Source organism: Nerophis lumbriciformis, linkage group LG02, assembly GCF_033978685.3.
Source record: "Nerophis lumbriciformis linkage group LG02, RoL_Nlum_v2.1, whole genome shotgun sequence".
NCBI classification, from domain to species: domain Eukaryota; kingdom Metazoa; phylum Chordata; class Actinopteri; order Syngnathiformes; family Syngnathidae; genus Nerophis; species Nerophis lumbriciformis.
The window spans coordinates 54627501-54642214 of NC_084549.2; the positions used below are offsets into that span (position 1 = coordinate 54627501).

The 14714-nt window shown below is 37.9% G+C and overlaps 1 protein-coding gene across 1 annotated transcript in view; it reads right to left on the bottom strand.

Moving 5' to 3' along the window:
- degs1 (delta(4)-desaturase, sphingolipid 1) overlaps positions 1–14105 on the bottom strand; it is a 33201-nt gene extending 19096 nt beyond the window's left edge. Inside the window, exon 1 of the mRNA XM_061964706.1 lies at positions 13886–14105. Within this exon, the coding sequence (XP_061820690.1) occupies positions 13886–13967 (82 nt within the window). The 5' untranslated portion in view covers positions 13968–14105. The remainder of the gene's footprint in view (positions 1–13885) is intronic.
- Positions 14106–14714: the final 609 nt, after the last annotated feature.

A 14714-nucleotide genomic window follows, 5' to 3' on the forward strand; every position in this document is an offset into this window, starting at 1 on the left:
ACTAATGTATATATTGTAAATAAAGTAATGCAGACAGTTCTAAAGTTAGACTGACTGCAGTGAGCCACCTTACTGAGAGGTCTGTCCAGCTCCTTTATTATAGGGCACTTATGTTCCACTTTTGCACACATTTCCATTATTTTAAAAAATGCGATGGGAATTATTTAACTGTTGCTTATTATAAAACAACTGTTTTGTTGCAAGTGATAAATGCATATTTAGTGAAACGAAAATAAATTTAAAACTGCATTGATATACATAAATTACAGATCCATCAATTATTGATTTTTAATCGAATAGTAGCTCCTTAATCGTAATCGCATTCGAATCGTGAGGTGTACGAAGATTTCCACCTCTAGTGGGTGCTATTGACAGTTTAGCAACATCAAACAATATTTAAACCAGTTCCTTATTCTCTTTTGTTAAACACAAGTGTTGAAGAAAAACAAAGTCAATAGTACACAATAACTTAACAAAAGCAAAAACAACTACTGCACCTTTTACTCAATTAAACCCTTTGGTTTTTGCCCTCCTGTGTGCAGGGAATTATTCCCCGAGTTTGTAAGCATTAAATTAAACAACAGAAAAATGATGTTGAGAAAATAATCTGACCACTCTAGCGTCGATCATAGATTATATACAATTTATGGATCGATCTGGCCTCCTCTTTCGTGTTGTGTACTGATGGTGACAATGCTGACACACCAACTGTTGATGTTACTGTATATTATTCTCTCTCTTGGCTCCCCTTAATTTACTTGTTAATTTCCTGTTAACAGATGCCTACTTTCTGCTGTAAAGTGGTTCCATCTACACTTACTAAGCACTTATGGTGTTTCAAACTTGGTCAGCTTTGCTATTAACATAGCCTGGCTTTCTCTTGGTATGCGACATGTTTAGCCTTGTCCTCCAGTGATAGTATCTTGTTAATGATACTTGACTAAGAAATGCAGTTTATTTGCCATAACGGAGGTGGTGATTAATATTAGTTTAGATGAGCTGCTCCCCACTGTGTATGGAGACACATACAGTGGGTACAGAAAGTATTCATCGGACCCCTTTAAATGTTCCACTCTGTTTCATTGCAGCCATTTGCTAAAATCAAAAAAGTGCCATTTTATTTCTCATTAATGTACACCCAGCACCCAATCTTGACAGAGAAAAACAGAAAATGTAGAAATGTTTGCCAATTTATTTAAAAAAGGAAAACATCAAAATATCGCATGGTCATAAGTATTCAAACCCCTTGCTCTGACACTCATATTTAACCAATATGCTGTCCATTTCTTCGGATCCTCCTTGAGATAGTTTTGATCCTTCATTGGAGTCCAGCTGCATTTAATGAAACGTATTGGATGTGATTAAGAAAGGCACACAATGGTCTATATAAGACCTTCCAGCTCACAGTGCATGTCAGAGCAAATGAGAATCATGAGGTCGAAGGAACTCTCCAGCGAGCTCATAGACAGAATTGTGGCAAGGCACAGATCTGGCCAGGGTTACAAAATCATTTCTGCAGCACTCAAGGTTCTTAAGAGCACATTCACTTCCATAATCCTAAAATGGAAGAAGTTTGGGATGACCACAAGTCTTTCTAGCCCTGGCTGTCCAGCAAAACTGAGCAATCATGGGAGAAGAGCCTTGGTGAGAGAGGTAAAGAAGAAGCTAAAGTCCACTGTGACTGAGCTCAAGACATGCAGTAGGGAGATGGGAAAACATTCCACAAAGTCAACTACCACTGCAGCCCTCCACCAGTCAGGCTTTATGGCAGAGTGGCCCGACGGAAACCTCTCCTCAGTGCAAGACATACAGTATGAGTATGAAAACCTGCATTGTGTTTGCCAAAAAAACACATGACGGACTCCCAGACTATGATAAATAAGATTATTTGGTCTGATGAGACCAAAATTCAACTTTTTGGTGTTAATTTTAAGTGATATGTGTGGAGTAGTGTTGTCCCGATACCAATATTTTGGTACCGGTACCAAAATGTATTTCGGTACTTTTCTAAATAAAGGGCACCACAAAAAATTTAATTATTTACTTTATTTGAACAAAAACATCTTACGGTACATGAAACATATGTTTGAACACACAACACACAAGACAACTTGTCTTTTAGTAGTAAGTAAACAAACAAAGGCTCCTAATTTAGCTGCTGACGTATGCAGTAACATATTGTGTCATTTATCATTCTATTGCATTCTATTTAAACAAAAGAAGTTTTTGTGATGCTAAAAAATATTGATGTAATCATAGTAGTATCGACTAGATACGCTATTAAGTTAAAGTACCCATGATGTCACACACACACTAGGTGTGGCAAAATTATTCTCTGCATTTGACCCATCACCCTTGATCACCCCCTGGGAGGTGAGGGGAGCAGTGAGCAGCAGCGATTGTACTTGGCATCATTACAGTGGATTTTAGGTGTAGATCCACCAATGGCGTTTGTTTATATTGTAGCGTCCCGGAAGAGTTGGTGCTGCAGGGAATTCTGGGAATTTGTTCTGGAGTGTTTATGGTGTGTTGCGGTGCAAATATTCCCCCAAAATGTGTTTGTCATTGTTGTTTAGTGTGGTTTCACTATATGGCACATGTTTATGACAGTGTTGGCATTGTTCATACGGCCACCCTTAGTGTGACATGTATGGTTGTTGAGTAACTATGCCGTTTATTCACACGTGATTAGTATGTTCAAAGTTTAGTTGATCGTCGTAATAGTCAATGATCGGATATGATGAAGTCTTGTCTTGAAATTGTCAACCATAGACACATTGTAATACAACTATTATTATGACTCCTGTATGCTGAGGTGTGTAGTGAAGCATGTTTAGCAATCACTTGTCCTAAAAGGTACTTCATGTGTCTCCATGGAGACAAGGAGTAGTGGTTTTGAAGCAGTTAAAACACTGCTGACTGTGGACAGACAAAAGCCGCTTGTTAGCTATCCATGTCTCAAAGCCGACACGGCGACGGACAGACATTAGCCGCTGGCTAGCTAGCCATGTCTTAAAGCCGTCATCGTGGGGGACCGGTACTTTTTAGAGGCGATATAGTACCGAATATGATTCATTAGTATCGTGGTACTATACTAATACCGGTATACCGTACAACCCTAGTGTGGAGTAAACCAGGCACTTCTCATCGTCTGCCCAATACGATTCCAGCAATCAAACATGGTGGTGGCAGCATCATGCTATCGGAGTGTTTTTCAGCTGTAGGGACAGGACGACTGATTGCAATTAAAGGAAAGATGAGTGTGGCAAAGTACAGAGATATCCTGGAAGAAAACCTATTTCAAATTGCTCAGGACCTCAGACAATAACCCAAAGCACACAGCTAAAATAACAAATATGTGGCTTCGGTACAACTCTGTGACCATTCTTGACAGGAGCCTTGACCTAAACCTAATTGAGCATCTCTGGAGAGACCTGAAAATGGCTATCCACCGTCGTTCACCATCCAACTTGACAGAACTGGAAAGGATCTGCAAGCAAGAATGGCCGAGGACCCCTAAATCCAGGTGTGAAAAACTTGTTGCATCTATCTAGTGCTTCTACTCAATACTGAGCAAAGGCTCTCAATACTTATGACCATGTTTCAGTTTTTCTTTTTTAATACATTTGCAAAAATGTCTACATTTCTGTTTTTTTCTGTCACGATGGGGATGAAAAATAAAATGAACATTTTTGATTATTGCAAATGGCTGCAATGAAACAAATAAATATTTAAAGAAGTCTGAATACTTTCCATAACCACAGTATTAGCCGCTAGCCGCTTGTCAGCCGAAGAGGATTGGCTTTTTACGCAGATTTTTCACAAAAGATTGACCGGAATCTCCCTAGCCTAGTTTAAAGCCCACCAGTCAGATTTCTGTCAGAATATTACATTTTTTTAATAAAAAACAGGCATTGATAATGCATCATTTTATAATATGCATTAATTGTACTTTGTTTAAAAATACAAAAATCTGTGTTGTAATACAAACTAAATCTGTTCACATTTTTAAAAACATGATAAAATACAAAAATAACATCAGGATAAATAACTAGTTTTAATGACTGTTGGTAGGGATCATATTTTCAGAAGGATAAGGATAAGGGGGCAGGACACGTACCTTAAGTATGTTTTTAAGTGTAATGTAAGACTTGTATGTTTTTATTTCATCAAATGAATAATACTGGTGTCAAAAAGTCATATTTTATACTATTAAAAATCCTTTGTGACCGGAGCGATCTGCTTTTTTTAAGAACAGACTGTAGAAAACAAAAACAAAACAGTCATAGATCTTCTGTATGACAGTTGTGTTGTTTTAAAGGCCTACTGAAACCCACTACTACCGACCACGCAGTCTGATAGTTTATATATCAATGATGAAATCTTAACATTGCAACACATGCCAATACGGCCGGGTTAACTTATAAAGTGCAATTTTAAATTTCTTGCGAAACTTCCGGTTGAAAACGTCTAGGTATGATGACGTATGCACGTGACGTCGATGGTTGAAACGGAAGTATTGGGACGCCATTGTATCCAATACAAAAAGCTCAGTTTTCATCGCAAAATTCCACAGTATTCTGGACATCTGTGTTGGTGAATCTTTTGCAATTTGTTTAATGAACAATGGAGACTGCAAAGAAGAAAGCTGTAGATGCGATCGGTGTATTAGCGTCTGGCTACAGCAACACAACCAGGAGGACTTTGACTTGGATAGCAGACGCGCTATCCGCCGACCGCATCGATGATCGGTGAAGTCCTTCGTCGCTCCGTCGATCGCTGGAACGCAGGTGAGCTTCGGTGTTGATGAGCAGATGAGGGTTGGCGTAGGTGGAGAGCTAATGTTATTATCATAGCTCTGTCGAGGTCCGTAGCTAAGTTAGATTCAATGGCGTCGTTAGCAACAGCATTGTTAAGCTTCGCCAGGCTGGAAAGCATTAACCGTGTAGTTACAGGTCCATGGTTTAATAGTATTGTTGATTTTCTGTCTATCCTTCCAGTCAGGGGTTTATTTATTTTGTTTCTATCTGCAGTTAAGCCCGATGCTATCACGTTAGCTCCGTAGCTAAAGTGCTTCACCGATGTATTGTCGTGGAGATAAAAGTCACTGTGAATGTCCATTTCGATTTCTCTACTCTCATTTTCAAGAGGATATAGTATCCGAGGTGGTTTAAAATACAAATCCGTGATCCACAATAGAAAAAGGAGAGTGTGTGGAATCCAATGAGCCCTTGTACCTAAGTTACGGTCAGAGCGAAAAAAGATGTGTCCTGCACTGCACTCTAATACTTCACTCTCACGTTCCTCATCCACGAATCTTTCATCCTGGCTCAAATTAATGGGGTAATCGTCGCTTTCTCTGTCCCAATCGCTCTCGCTGCTGGTGTAAACAATGGGGAAATGTGAGGAGACTTTCAACTTGTGACGTCACGCTACTTCCGGTACAGGCAAGGCTTTTTTTTTTATCAGCGACCAAAAGTTGCGAACTTTATCGTCGTTGTTCTATACTAAATCCTTTCAGCAAAAATATGGCAATATCGCGAAATGATCAAGTATGACACAGAGTGGATCTGCTATCCCCGTTTAAATTTAAAAAAATTCATTTCAGTAGGCCTTTAAGGACCTACTGTAAAAAAAACAGATACAAAAATGGTCCAAGGAGTGTTCTGCTGCAAAATTGTTAGCAAGCTTTTAACTACTATTCACCTGTCCTTGCGGGCCAGAATTGGCCATCTAACACATTCACACAATATGTATTTACAATTTTCATACATTTGACAAACTTCAGTGTTTTTTTATATCCTCAAAAAAATGTACAATCTGGGAGATTTTTATTTTAGTTGGAATGTCGGAAGTCAAGTGCAATTTCTGGAAGTTTTCCGCAGAATCCGGAAGAGGTGGCAGCTATGTGGAACAGAGCCAAGGCAGCATCGGTCTGAAATTCCTCATCTTTAAGATCACGCCAGCAAGTGAAAGCTGGGGCAATGTCTCCATTTTTCTTTTTTTGTCTCCTCAGACAAAACTTTTAGTTTTTTTTGGTTGTTTGAAACATCTATCCTGATAGCAGTAATTCCCCATAGGGGTTCTCCTCCTCCTCCTTTTTGCATTCTGGCGGCACGTAGGTGTTCGCATCAACTTCTGTCTTTTTAACGAATGGGGAAAAGGGTAGTTACGTATGCAGTAAAGCAAGTCAGCACAATTGTAGTTTTTTTGTATTGCAGGGTTGCTGCCACCTTCCTCAATGTCGCCAAGTGTCAGTAAAAGCAATACAGACCCCCTCATGCCATGACACAGGTGTCATTCAACGAGTTGTAAGTCCATGTATCTTCCCAAAAGTTATGAAAATATTTTATGAAGTTTGAAAATTTACTTATTGCTGCTTTAAGTCACAGTCAGAAAGTCTCAGTAAATGATGAACTCATAGGGGTCAGGTGATTTCTTTTGGTCCCTTTTAGCTGGTAATGTTCAACAGCCAGAAAGTCTCAGTAAATGATGAACTTATGAGGGTCAAACTGTTTCTTTTGGTCCCTTTCAGCTGTAAATAACAATATATAAATAATACAGGTCAGTGTTTATCTCACGTCGACAACACAAACATATCGGTGTAACTGCCTTCTTTATTTCACATTTTTCCAACGAAGTCTCAGAGAAGTACCGTATTTTTCGGAGTATAAGTCGCACCGGAGTATAAGTCGCACCTGCCGAAAATGCATAATAAAGAAGGAAAAAAACATATAAGTCGCACTGGAGTATAAGTCGCATTTTTGGGGGGAAATGTATTTGATAAAACCCAACACAAAGAATAGACATTTGAAAGGCAATTTAAAAGAAATTACGAATAGTGAACAACAGGCTGAATAAGTATACGTTATATGACGCATAAATAACCAACTGAGAATGTGCCTGGTATGTTAACGTAACATATTATGGTAAGAGTCATTCAAATAACTATAACATAAAGAACATGCTATACGTTTACCAAACAATCTGTCACTCCTGATCGCTAAATCCGATGAAATCTTATACGTCTAGTCTCTTACGTGAATGAGCTAAATAATATTTGATATTTTATGGTAATGTGTTAATAATTTCACACATAAGTCGTTCCTGAGTATAAGTCGCACCCCCGGCCAAACTATGAAAAAAACTGCAACTTATAGTCCGAAAAATACGGTAAGCAGCTGGGGTCACCGCTTCGAGTCCGGCTTCATACTCCTACTTACGTTTAAAAGAGTCCGTCCACTTCTCGTAGTTTGGCGTATCGAAATGAAGTTTGTAAAAATAATAAACAACAATTAACTGCATATAGTTTAAAGACTACGGTTGAGTAAAAACACTGCAAAATAGTCCCACTGAACAGCGTTCAACACAAAAGTTGCTGCAAGTCAAAAGTTCACTTTTTGTTCTTCTTTCTCTCCATTGTCAAGTTTGTTGTAATAGAAATACACAAGAAAGAAAAAAGAAAAAAGTACTCTAGCATTCTGTAAATGGCGGTGCTGTGTTCCAAAAAAATGTTTTAGGAACGGTCCCAACTATGTTCAACCAATCAGCGTTCGACAGCACAGCCTGTCCCCGATAAGGTTCTGGGAACCTTCCAAAAATCCTACCTTGCTGGCAGGAGCTCTGAAAAGTTCCTGAAGAACTAAATCTACCCGGGTAGTTTTTATTGGAAACACAGTGGGAACTTTATTTACCCGGGGAAATGGGAAAGTGTCTGTGGTGAAAAAGGACCTCTTGATTTTATTTTTGCCTTCTAAAACCAGGTAATAATCACACACTTTGCCCTCAGTCGCAATAGCCTTGCGGCTCAAAGACGTGTTGTCTATCTCCTCATTCATATCTATGGTGGAAACTGGAAAGTGTTCCCCGCCGGCGGCCACACTGTCTGGATATAACTATTGTCTCTCCTAACTTCCTTACCTACTTGCTAATTTCCTCCATTAGCTGGTTCCTCACTGCTATAAAGTGGTTTCAGTTAAACCTCTGTTGAAATGTACAAATTCAAGCTATCTTAGGGCCGCAGTTAGCATATTCTTCTCTCCTCAAAGATTCTTGTGTGTGCATACATTGTTTGCATATAATAATTATATACCTATGTTTAAACTGGTGTGCTGGTACAAACATGTTTTGTCCATTTCCCCAAGCTTAATTTGTAAAATGGAGCACAAGAAAAGTAGCTGTGAAAATTATTGAACTACTGTTTGCACAGTACAGGGGAGCCTGTTTAAGTTGACGCCCCCCTGATTGGCTGACTCACATCAACATAAGCGGTTGTGGACATAACTGAAAATAGAGATTGCTTGCACATATACTTTTGACTTTCACCAGAAACAAGACGAATGGACGATTATAAAAGAATTGTTAAACCTACATACCTCGTACATGAGCTAATGTTTCTTTTGATTGCGAACAATATAAAAATGATAGTGACGTTCCTGAGTTTGTGGTTGTAGAAAGGCAGATGGAGAAATAACCTTTGTTCCTATGTTGAAGTTTTAAAGGTCAGCGGCAGTTCCATTCTGACATAACCACAAATCTGCTTTTACAAAATGTGACATTTGATGACGTTACTATAACACAGGGGTCCCCAAACTTTTTGACTCGGCGGGCGCATTGGGTTAAAACTATTTGGCCGAGGGCCAGGCTGTATATATATATATATATATATATATATATATATAAAAATTATATATACCGTATTTTTCGGAGTATAAGTCGCTCCGGGGTATAAGTCACACCGGCTGAAAATGCATAATAAAGAAGGAAAAAAACATATAAGTCGCACGCCCACTGCTCCCCTCACCTCCCAGGGGGTGATCAAGGGGATGGGTCAAATGCAGAGGACAAATTTCACCACACCTAGTGTGTGTGTGTGTGTGTGACAATCATTGGTACTATAACACCAAGAATAGACATTTGAAAGGCAATTTAAAATAAATAAAGAATAGTGAACAACAGGCTGAATAAGTGTACATTATATGACGCATAAATAACCAACTGGGAACGTGCCTGGTATGTTAACGTAACATATTATGGTAAGAGTCATTCAAATAACTATAACATATAGAACATGCTATACGTTTACCAAACAATCTGTCACTCCTAATCGCTGAATCCGATGAAATCTTGTACGTCTCGTCTCTTACGTGAATGAGATAAATAATATTATTTGATATTTTACGGTAATGTGTTAATAATTTCACACATAAGTCGCTCCTGAGTATAAGTCGCACCCCCGGCCAAACTATGAAAAAAACTGACTTATAGTCCGAAAAATACGGTATATATATATATATATATATATATATATATATATATATATATATATATATATATATATATATAAATAATGTATAGGAGCGCGCACTTTGCCGATGATGTCACGTTATCGATGGGAAAATGCATTTTTAGATATGATTTGCCTGAGCGGCTAAGAGACACCGAGAGTAACAAGCGGTAGAAAATGGATTAGAAAGGACAGATTTTAAAAAATAATACCGTATTTTTCGGACTATAAGTCGCAGTTCTTTTCATAGTTTGGCCGGGGGTGCAGCCTAGTTTTGAATGGCAGGGTCCCTGCTATCACATTTTGATAAAAATATAACATTTACATTAAAAAAATCAACAACAGGCTTCCCAAATGCTGTAATAAATTAAGCATGATGAGTTGACTTGAAATTGTTTAATGTTGCACTTTTTATATGTAGAAGAAAAGTTTTGTCATTTTATTTAATCTGAGCAACAACTTGAGGCAGTTTAATGTTGATTAACGTGGGCAGAATTATAATAGTGTTCCCAATGTTAAAAGGATACAGCCATTGTTTACAAATTTGGTAAATAAATAACCCAAAAATGTATATTTTGTTGTTTTCTTACTGTACCGAAAATTAATCGAACCGTGACTTCTAAACCGAGGTACGTACCGAACCAAAATTTTTGTGTACCGTTACACCCCTACCCAAAACTAATATAAAGTATCCCAACAAGAAGAAGAGTTTACAATAAATTATCAAGTAGATTATCAATTTTGAGAAAAGTATACAACTAGAAATAACGCAATATATACTAGAGCCACTAGACATCTATTGCCCATTGGGTTGGGTTTTTCTGCCCTGATGTGGGATCTGATGTCGTTGTGGCTTGTGCAGCCCTTTGAGACACTTGTGATCAAATAAACTTTGATTGATTGAGTGAATGTTACCGCATACGTCAGTGGTCGTCAGCCCGTTTTAAAATAGGTATACTATCTTTATATGCCAAATAATATAATATATATCGTTATTGTAAGAACCTGCACTAAATATCGCCCATCCATTCCCCTTATGTCATCAGCCTAAATTAAATAAGTGACCCAGAACTTTTTTTAGATGGGTTACAGTGTTGGCGTTAACGCACTTTTTGTGTCTTTTTACGCATTGAAATCAGAAAGGACGCAAAATTCCGGGAAATCCACGCGTCCCCAGGATGCTCCTTTTTTATTTTTTACTAATTATTGCTTTCTGCCGGTGTTTTGTTTACCGTATTTCCCGGACTATTAGGATTGAGCTTACCCACCTCAAAGCTTTTGAATCATTAAAAGGGGTGAAAAGGGTCTTAGATGGAAGATGTCAAGAAAAGCTGTCACGCTGTATGATTATGGCCAATTTTAATGAACTTATTGATTTTGAACTCCCCATGTATAAATGAATGAAGGGCATTCTTACTCAACAGCCATACATGTCACACTAAGGGTGGCCGTATAAACAACGCCAACACTGTCAAAAATATGTGCCATATTGTGAAACCACACTAAACAAAAATTACAAACACATTTCGGGAAAATATTTGCACCGCAACACAACATGAACACAACAGAACAAATACACAGAATTCCCTGCAGTACCAGGATGCTACACTATTTTATTTGGTACAGGGTGAAATTATAAGTGTGACCAGTAGATGGCATTCAAACATAAGAGATAAGTCTCAAGTAAACAACACCAACATTTAAAATGTTCCATTGAAAATATAGAACATTACACACGGCGCTCAAAAATCTATCAAAATGTTTTAGTAGTTAATGTTTTAGTGCCATTTCTAATATAAAGTAGTGTAAAGTTCTTACTTATATCTGTCAGTAAACTCGCCATGAAAGCGCTAAAACATACCGGTGTAGTGAGTTTACATTATTCACCCATGGAACTTTAGTTATTAGAGAGTTCCAGTCGGACGGTTTTTCACGGGACACATTTCCAGTGTGGTTGTTTCTGGATGAGGAGATGCTGCTCCGTTATTGATTGAAGTAAAGTCTGAATGTCATTAAAACAGTTAGCTCCATCTTTTGATACTCCTTCCACTCCCGTCCTTGCATCGCTACAACAAAGATGACGGGGAGAAGACGCTGTCGAAGGTGAGCCACGTAAATAAGACCACCCACAAAACGGCACATCCTGAAGCGAGTGTCAGAAAGAGTCTTGAAGATGATCTGTAAAACATAATCTATGTAACATTTTGCCCAAAGAACCACCATTACATGTTATGTAGACCACAAGTAAGTGTTTTCCATTTAGAAAAAAAAAATAATAATTAGAGATGTCCGATATTGGCTTTTTTGCCGATATCCGATATTCCGATATTGTCCAACTCTTAATTACCAATTCCGATATCAACCGATACTGATATATACAGTCGTGGAATTAACACATTATTATGCCTAATTTTGTTGTGATGCCCCGCTGGATGCATTAAACAATGTAACAAGGTTTTCCAAAATAAATCAACTCAAGTTATGGAAAAAAATGCCAACATGGCACTGCCATATTTATTATTGAAGTCACAAAGTGCATTATTTTTTTTAACATGCCTCAAAACAGCAGCTTGGAATTTGGGACATGCTCTCCCTGAGAGAGCATAAGGAGGTTGAGGTGGGCGGGGATAGGGGGGGCGGGGTTGAGGTGGGGAGGGTAGGGTGTAGCGGGGGGGGGGGGGGGGGGGGTGAATATTGTAGCGTCCCGGAAGAGTTAGTGCTGCAAGGGGTTCTGTTGTGTTTATGTTGTGTTACGGTGCGGATGTTCTCCCAAAATGTGTTTGTCATTCTTGTTTGGTGTGGGTTCACAGTGTGCCGCATATTTGTAACAGTGTTACCTATATGGCTGGTGATCAAGTATGTCTTGCATTCACTTGTGAGTGTGTGAAAAGCTGTATATATTATGTGATTGGGCCGGCCTTTGGCCTTCAAAGTTTATTGGCGCTCTGTACTTCTTCCTACGTCCGTGTACACAGCGGCGTTTTAAAAAGTCATACATTTTACATTTTGAAACAGATACTGATAATTTTGAAACCGATACCGATAATTTCCGATATTACATTTTAAAGCATTTATCGGCCGATAATATTGGCAGTCCGATATTATCGGACATCCCTAATAATAATATGACTCCTATAATGCGCCCTATAATCCGGTGCGCCTAATATATGGAAAAAGTTTAAAAATAGACCATTCATCGGCAGTGCGCCTTATAATGGTCTGGAAAATATGGTATATTTGCTGGCTCAAATTATTAATTACTTATTATTGGTCGACTTCAAAAGTAATGCACTTTCCGGTAGTTTCTTAAATTTTGATTCGCCGAAAGTAGGGATGTCCGATTATGGCTTTTTACCGATATCCGATATTCCGATATTGTCCAACTCTTTAATTACCGATACCGATATCAACCGATATATACAGTCGTGGAATTAACACATTATTATGCATAATTTGGACAACCAGGTATGGTGAAGATAAGGTACTTTAAAAAAAAATTATAAAATAAAATAAGATAAATAAATTAAAAACATTTTCTTGAATAAAAAATAAAGTAAAACAATATAAAAACAGTTACATAGAAACTAGTAATTAATGAAAATTTGTCAAATTAACTGTTAAAGGCTAGTACTATTAGTGGACCAGCAGCACGCACAATCATGTGTGCTTATGGACTGTATCCCTTGCAGACTGTATTGATATATATTGATAAATAATGTAGGAACCAGAATATTAATAACAGAAAGAAACAACCCTTTTGTGTGAATGAGTGTGAATGGGGGAGGGAGAATTTTTGGGTTGGTGCACTAATTGTAAGTGTATCTTGTGTTTTTTATGTTGATTTAATAAAAAATAAAAATAAAAATAAAATAAAATGATAAAGATAATTTTAAAAAAACGATACCGATAATTTCCAATATTACATTTTAACGCATTTATCAGCCAATAATATCGGCAGGCCGATATTATCGGACACTTCTAGCCGAAAGTTTTATCAATCACAAATACTGCATTTCTTTTCTTTTCTGTTATTTTTCTAATGAATTAAGTAACGTTTATGACAACCTTTTTCCAAAACACAATATAGAACGAGAGAGATAACAGGATAATGCATACATTTATCATTTGTTTTCAAAAAGGTTACAAAAAAGTGGGACCCCAAAAATGTACTGTGGGACCCCATTTTTATGACTTGATGGGGTCCCCATTTTGAAGATTCCTAGCGCCAACACTGTGGGTTGAAAAGGAAACCATATAGAAACCCCGGGGGAATGTTGGTAATGCAGGCTCATAAAAGGCTGGGTTTGTTCAGCTGTGGTATGTTTGGTACACGTATACGTGCTGGCTGTCATGTTAAATAACCGACCTGAACGTAACTTTGTGTACATTCTACACTCTTATCAGCCTTAAAGCCAAGCTAGACACGGCGTTCACCCACGTCGCCTCTGCCACGACCGTTTATGAAACCGTTAGATGATGTTTGTTCCCAAACTCTACTTCTGTGGCGACAACATTGTAGCACAATTAATAAGACGAGAGTTGAAAGTAGCAAAGTGACAGTGTCTACATCCAAAGTGGCTAGAAGATAAGCTAACTCACCAAGGATCTCTTTCCTTCTGTCAGCATGAGGCTGGTCAGTATAAACCCATTCGTAGTCCTCGCGGGTGGCCCGATTCCCCATCTCTAATGCTGGTTGTCACACCGGAACGCACCAATGTAGAGAAAAAGAAAGTCTTATGACTTTTTTTTTAAAATGGTGGGCCTTCCCTGTGCTGCCTTCCTCTTTGCCACCCCGCCCCAATGACGTCATCACACTGCATGCCTCTAAAAATGCAAGTGTGACTACGACCTTGATTTTGTGTGTGTCGAAGAGCAAAAACAATATATCCAAAAAACAGTTCGATTTGTATTCCATATTTCCTACAACAAAAATGTTAATCACCAATCAAACGAACAAAAAAATGATATTTTTTTTATACAATTCACCGGAACCAGAAGTTGCTACTTATAGTTAACACCGCGCAGTGGCCTACAGGAAATAAATAAACAGAAATACAGATCATGGAATAATATATTTTATATATAAACGCAAAATACAACACTTCAATGTTCTCCCCTTCAGGATAGTCCTTGTTCTTGTCTTTAAAATAGCGACTTCCGGTACCAGAATTTGAGAAAAAATACGTTTTCGGTCCATTTTTTTTCTTCGTTTCTGTTGGGTCACTGTTTTGGTCACGGAATTTTATTTTAATAAATAGGAATTGAAAAACAAAAAACGATTGGTTTATTTGAATTTTATTTTTGAAATGCAAAAAGGACATACAAAAACAAAACTTTCTTTTTTTGGTGTCGAAGAGTAGTAAATATAAAAATATTTTTTTAAACAGTTTGATTTTTACTGTATATTTCATGTAACAAAAAATGTAAA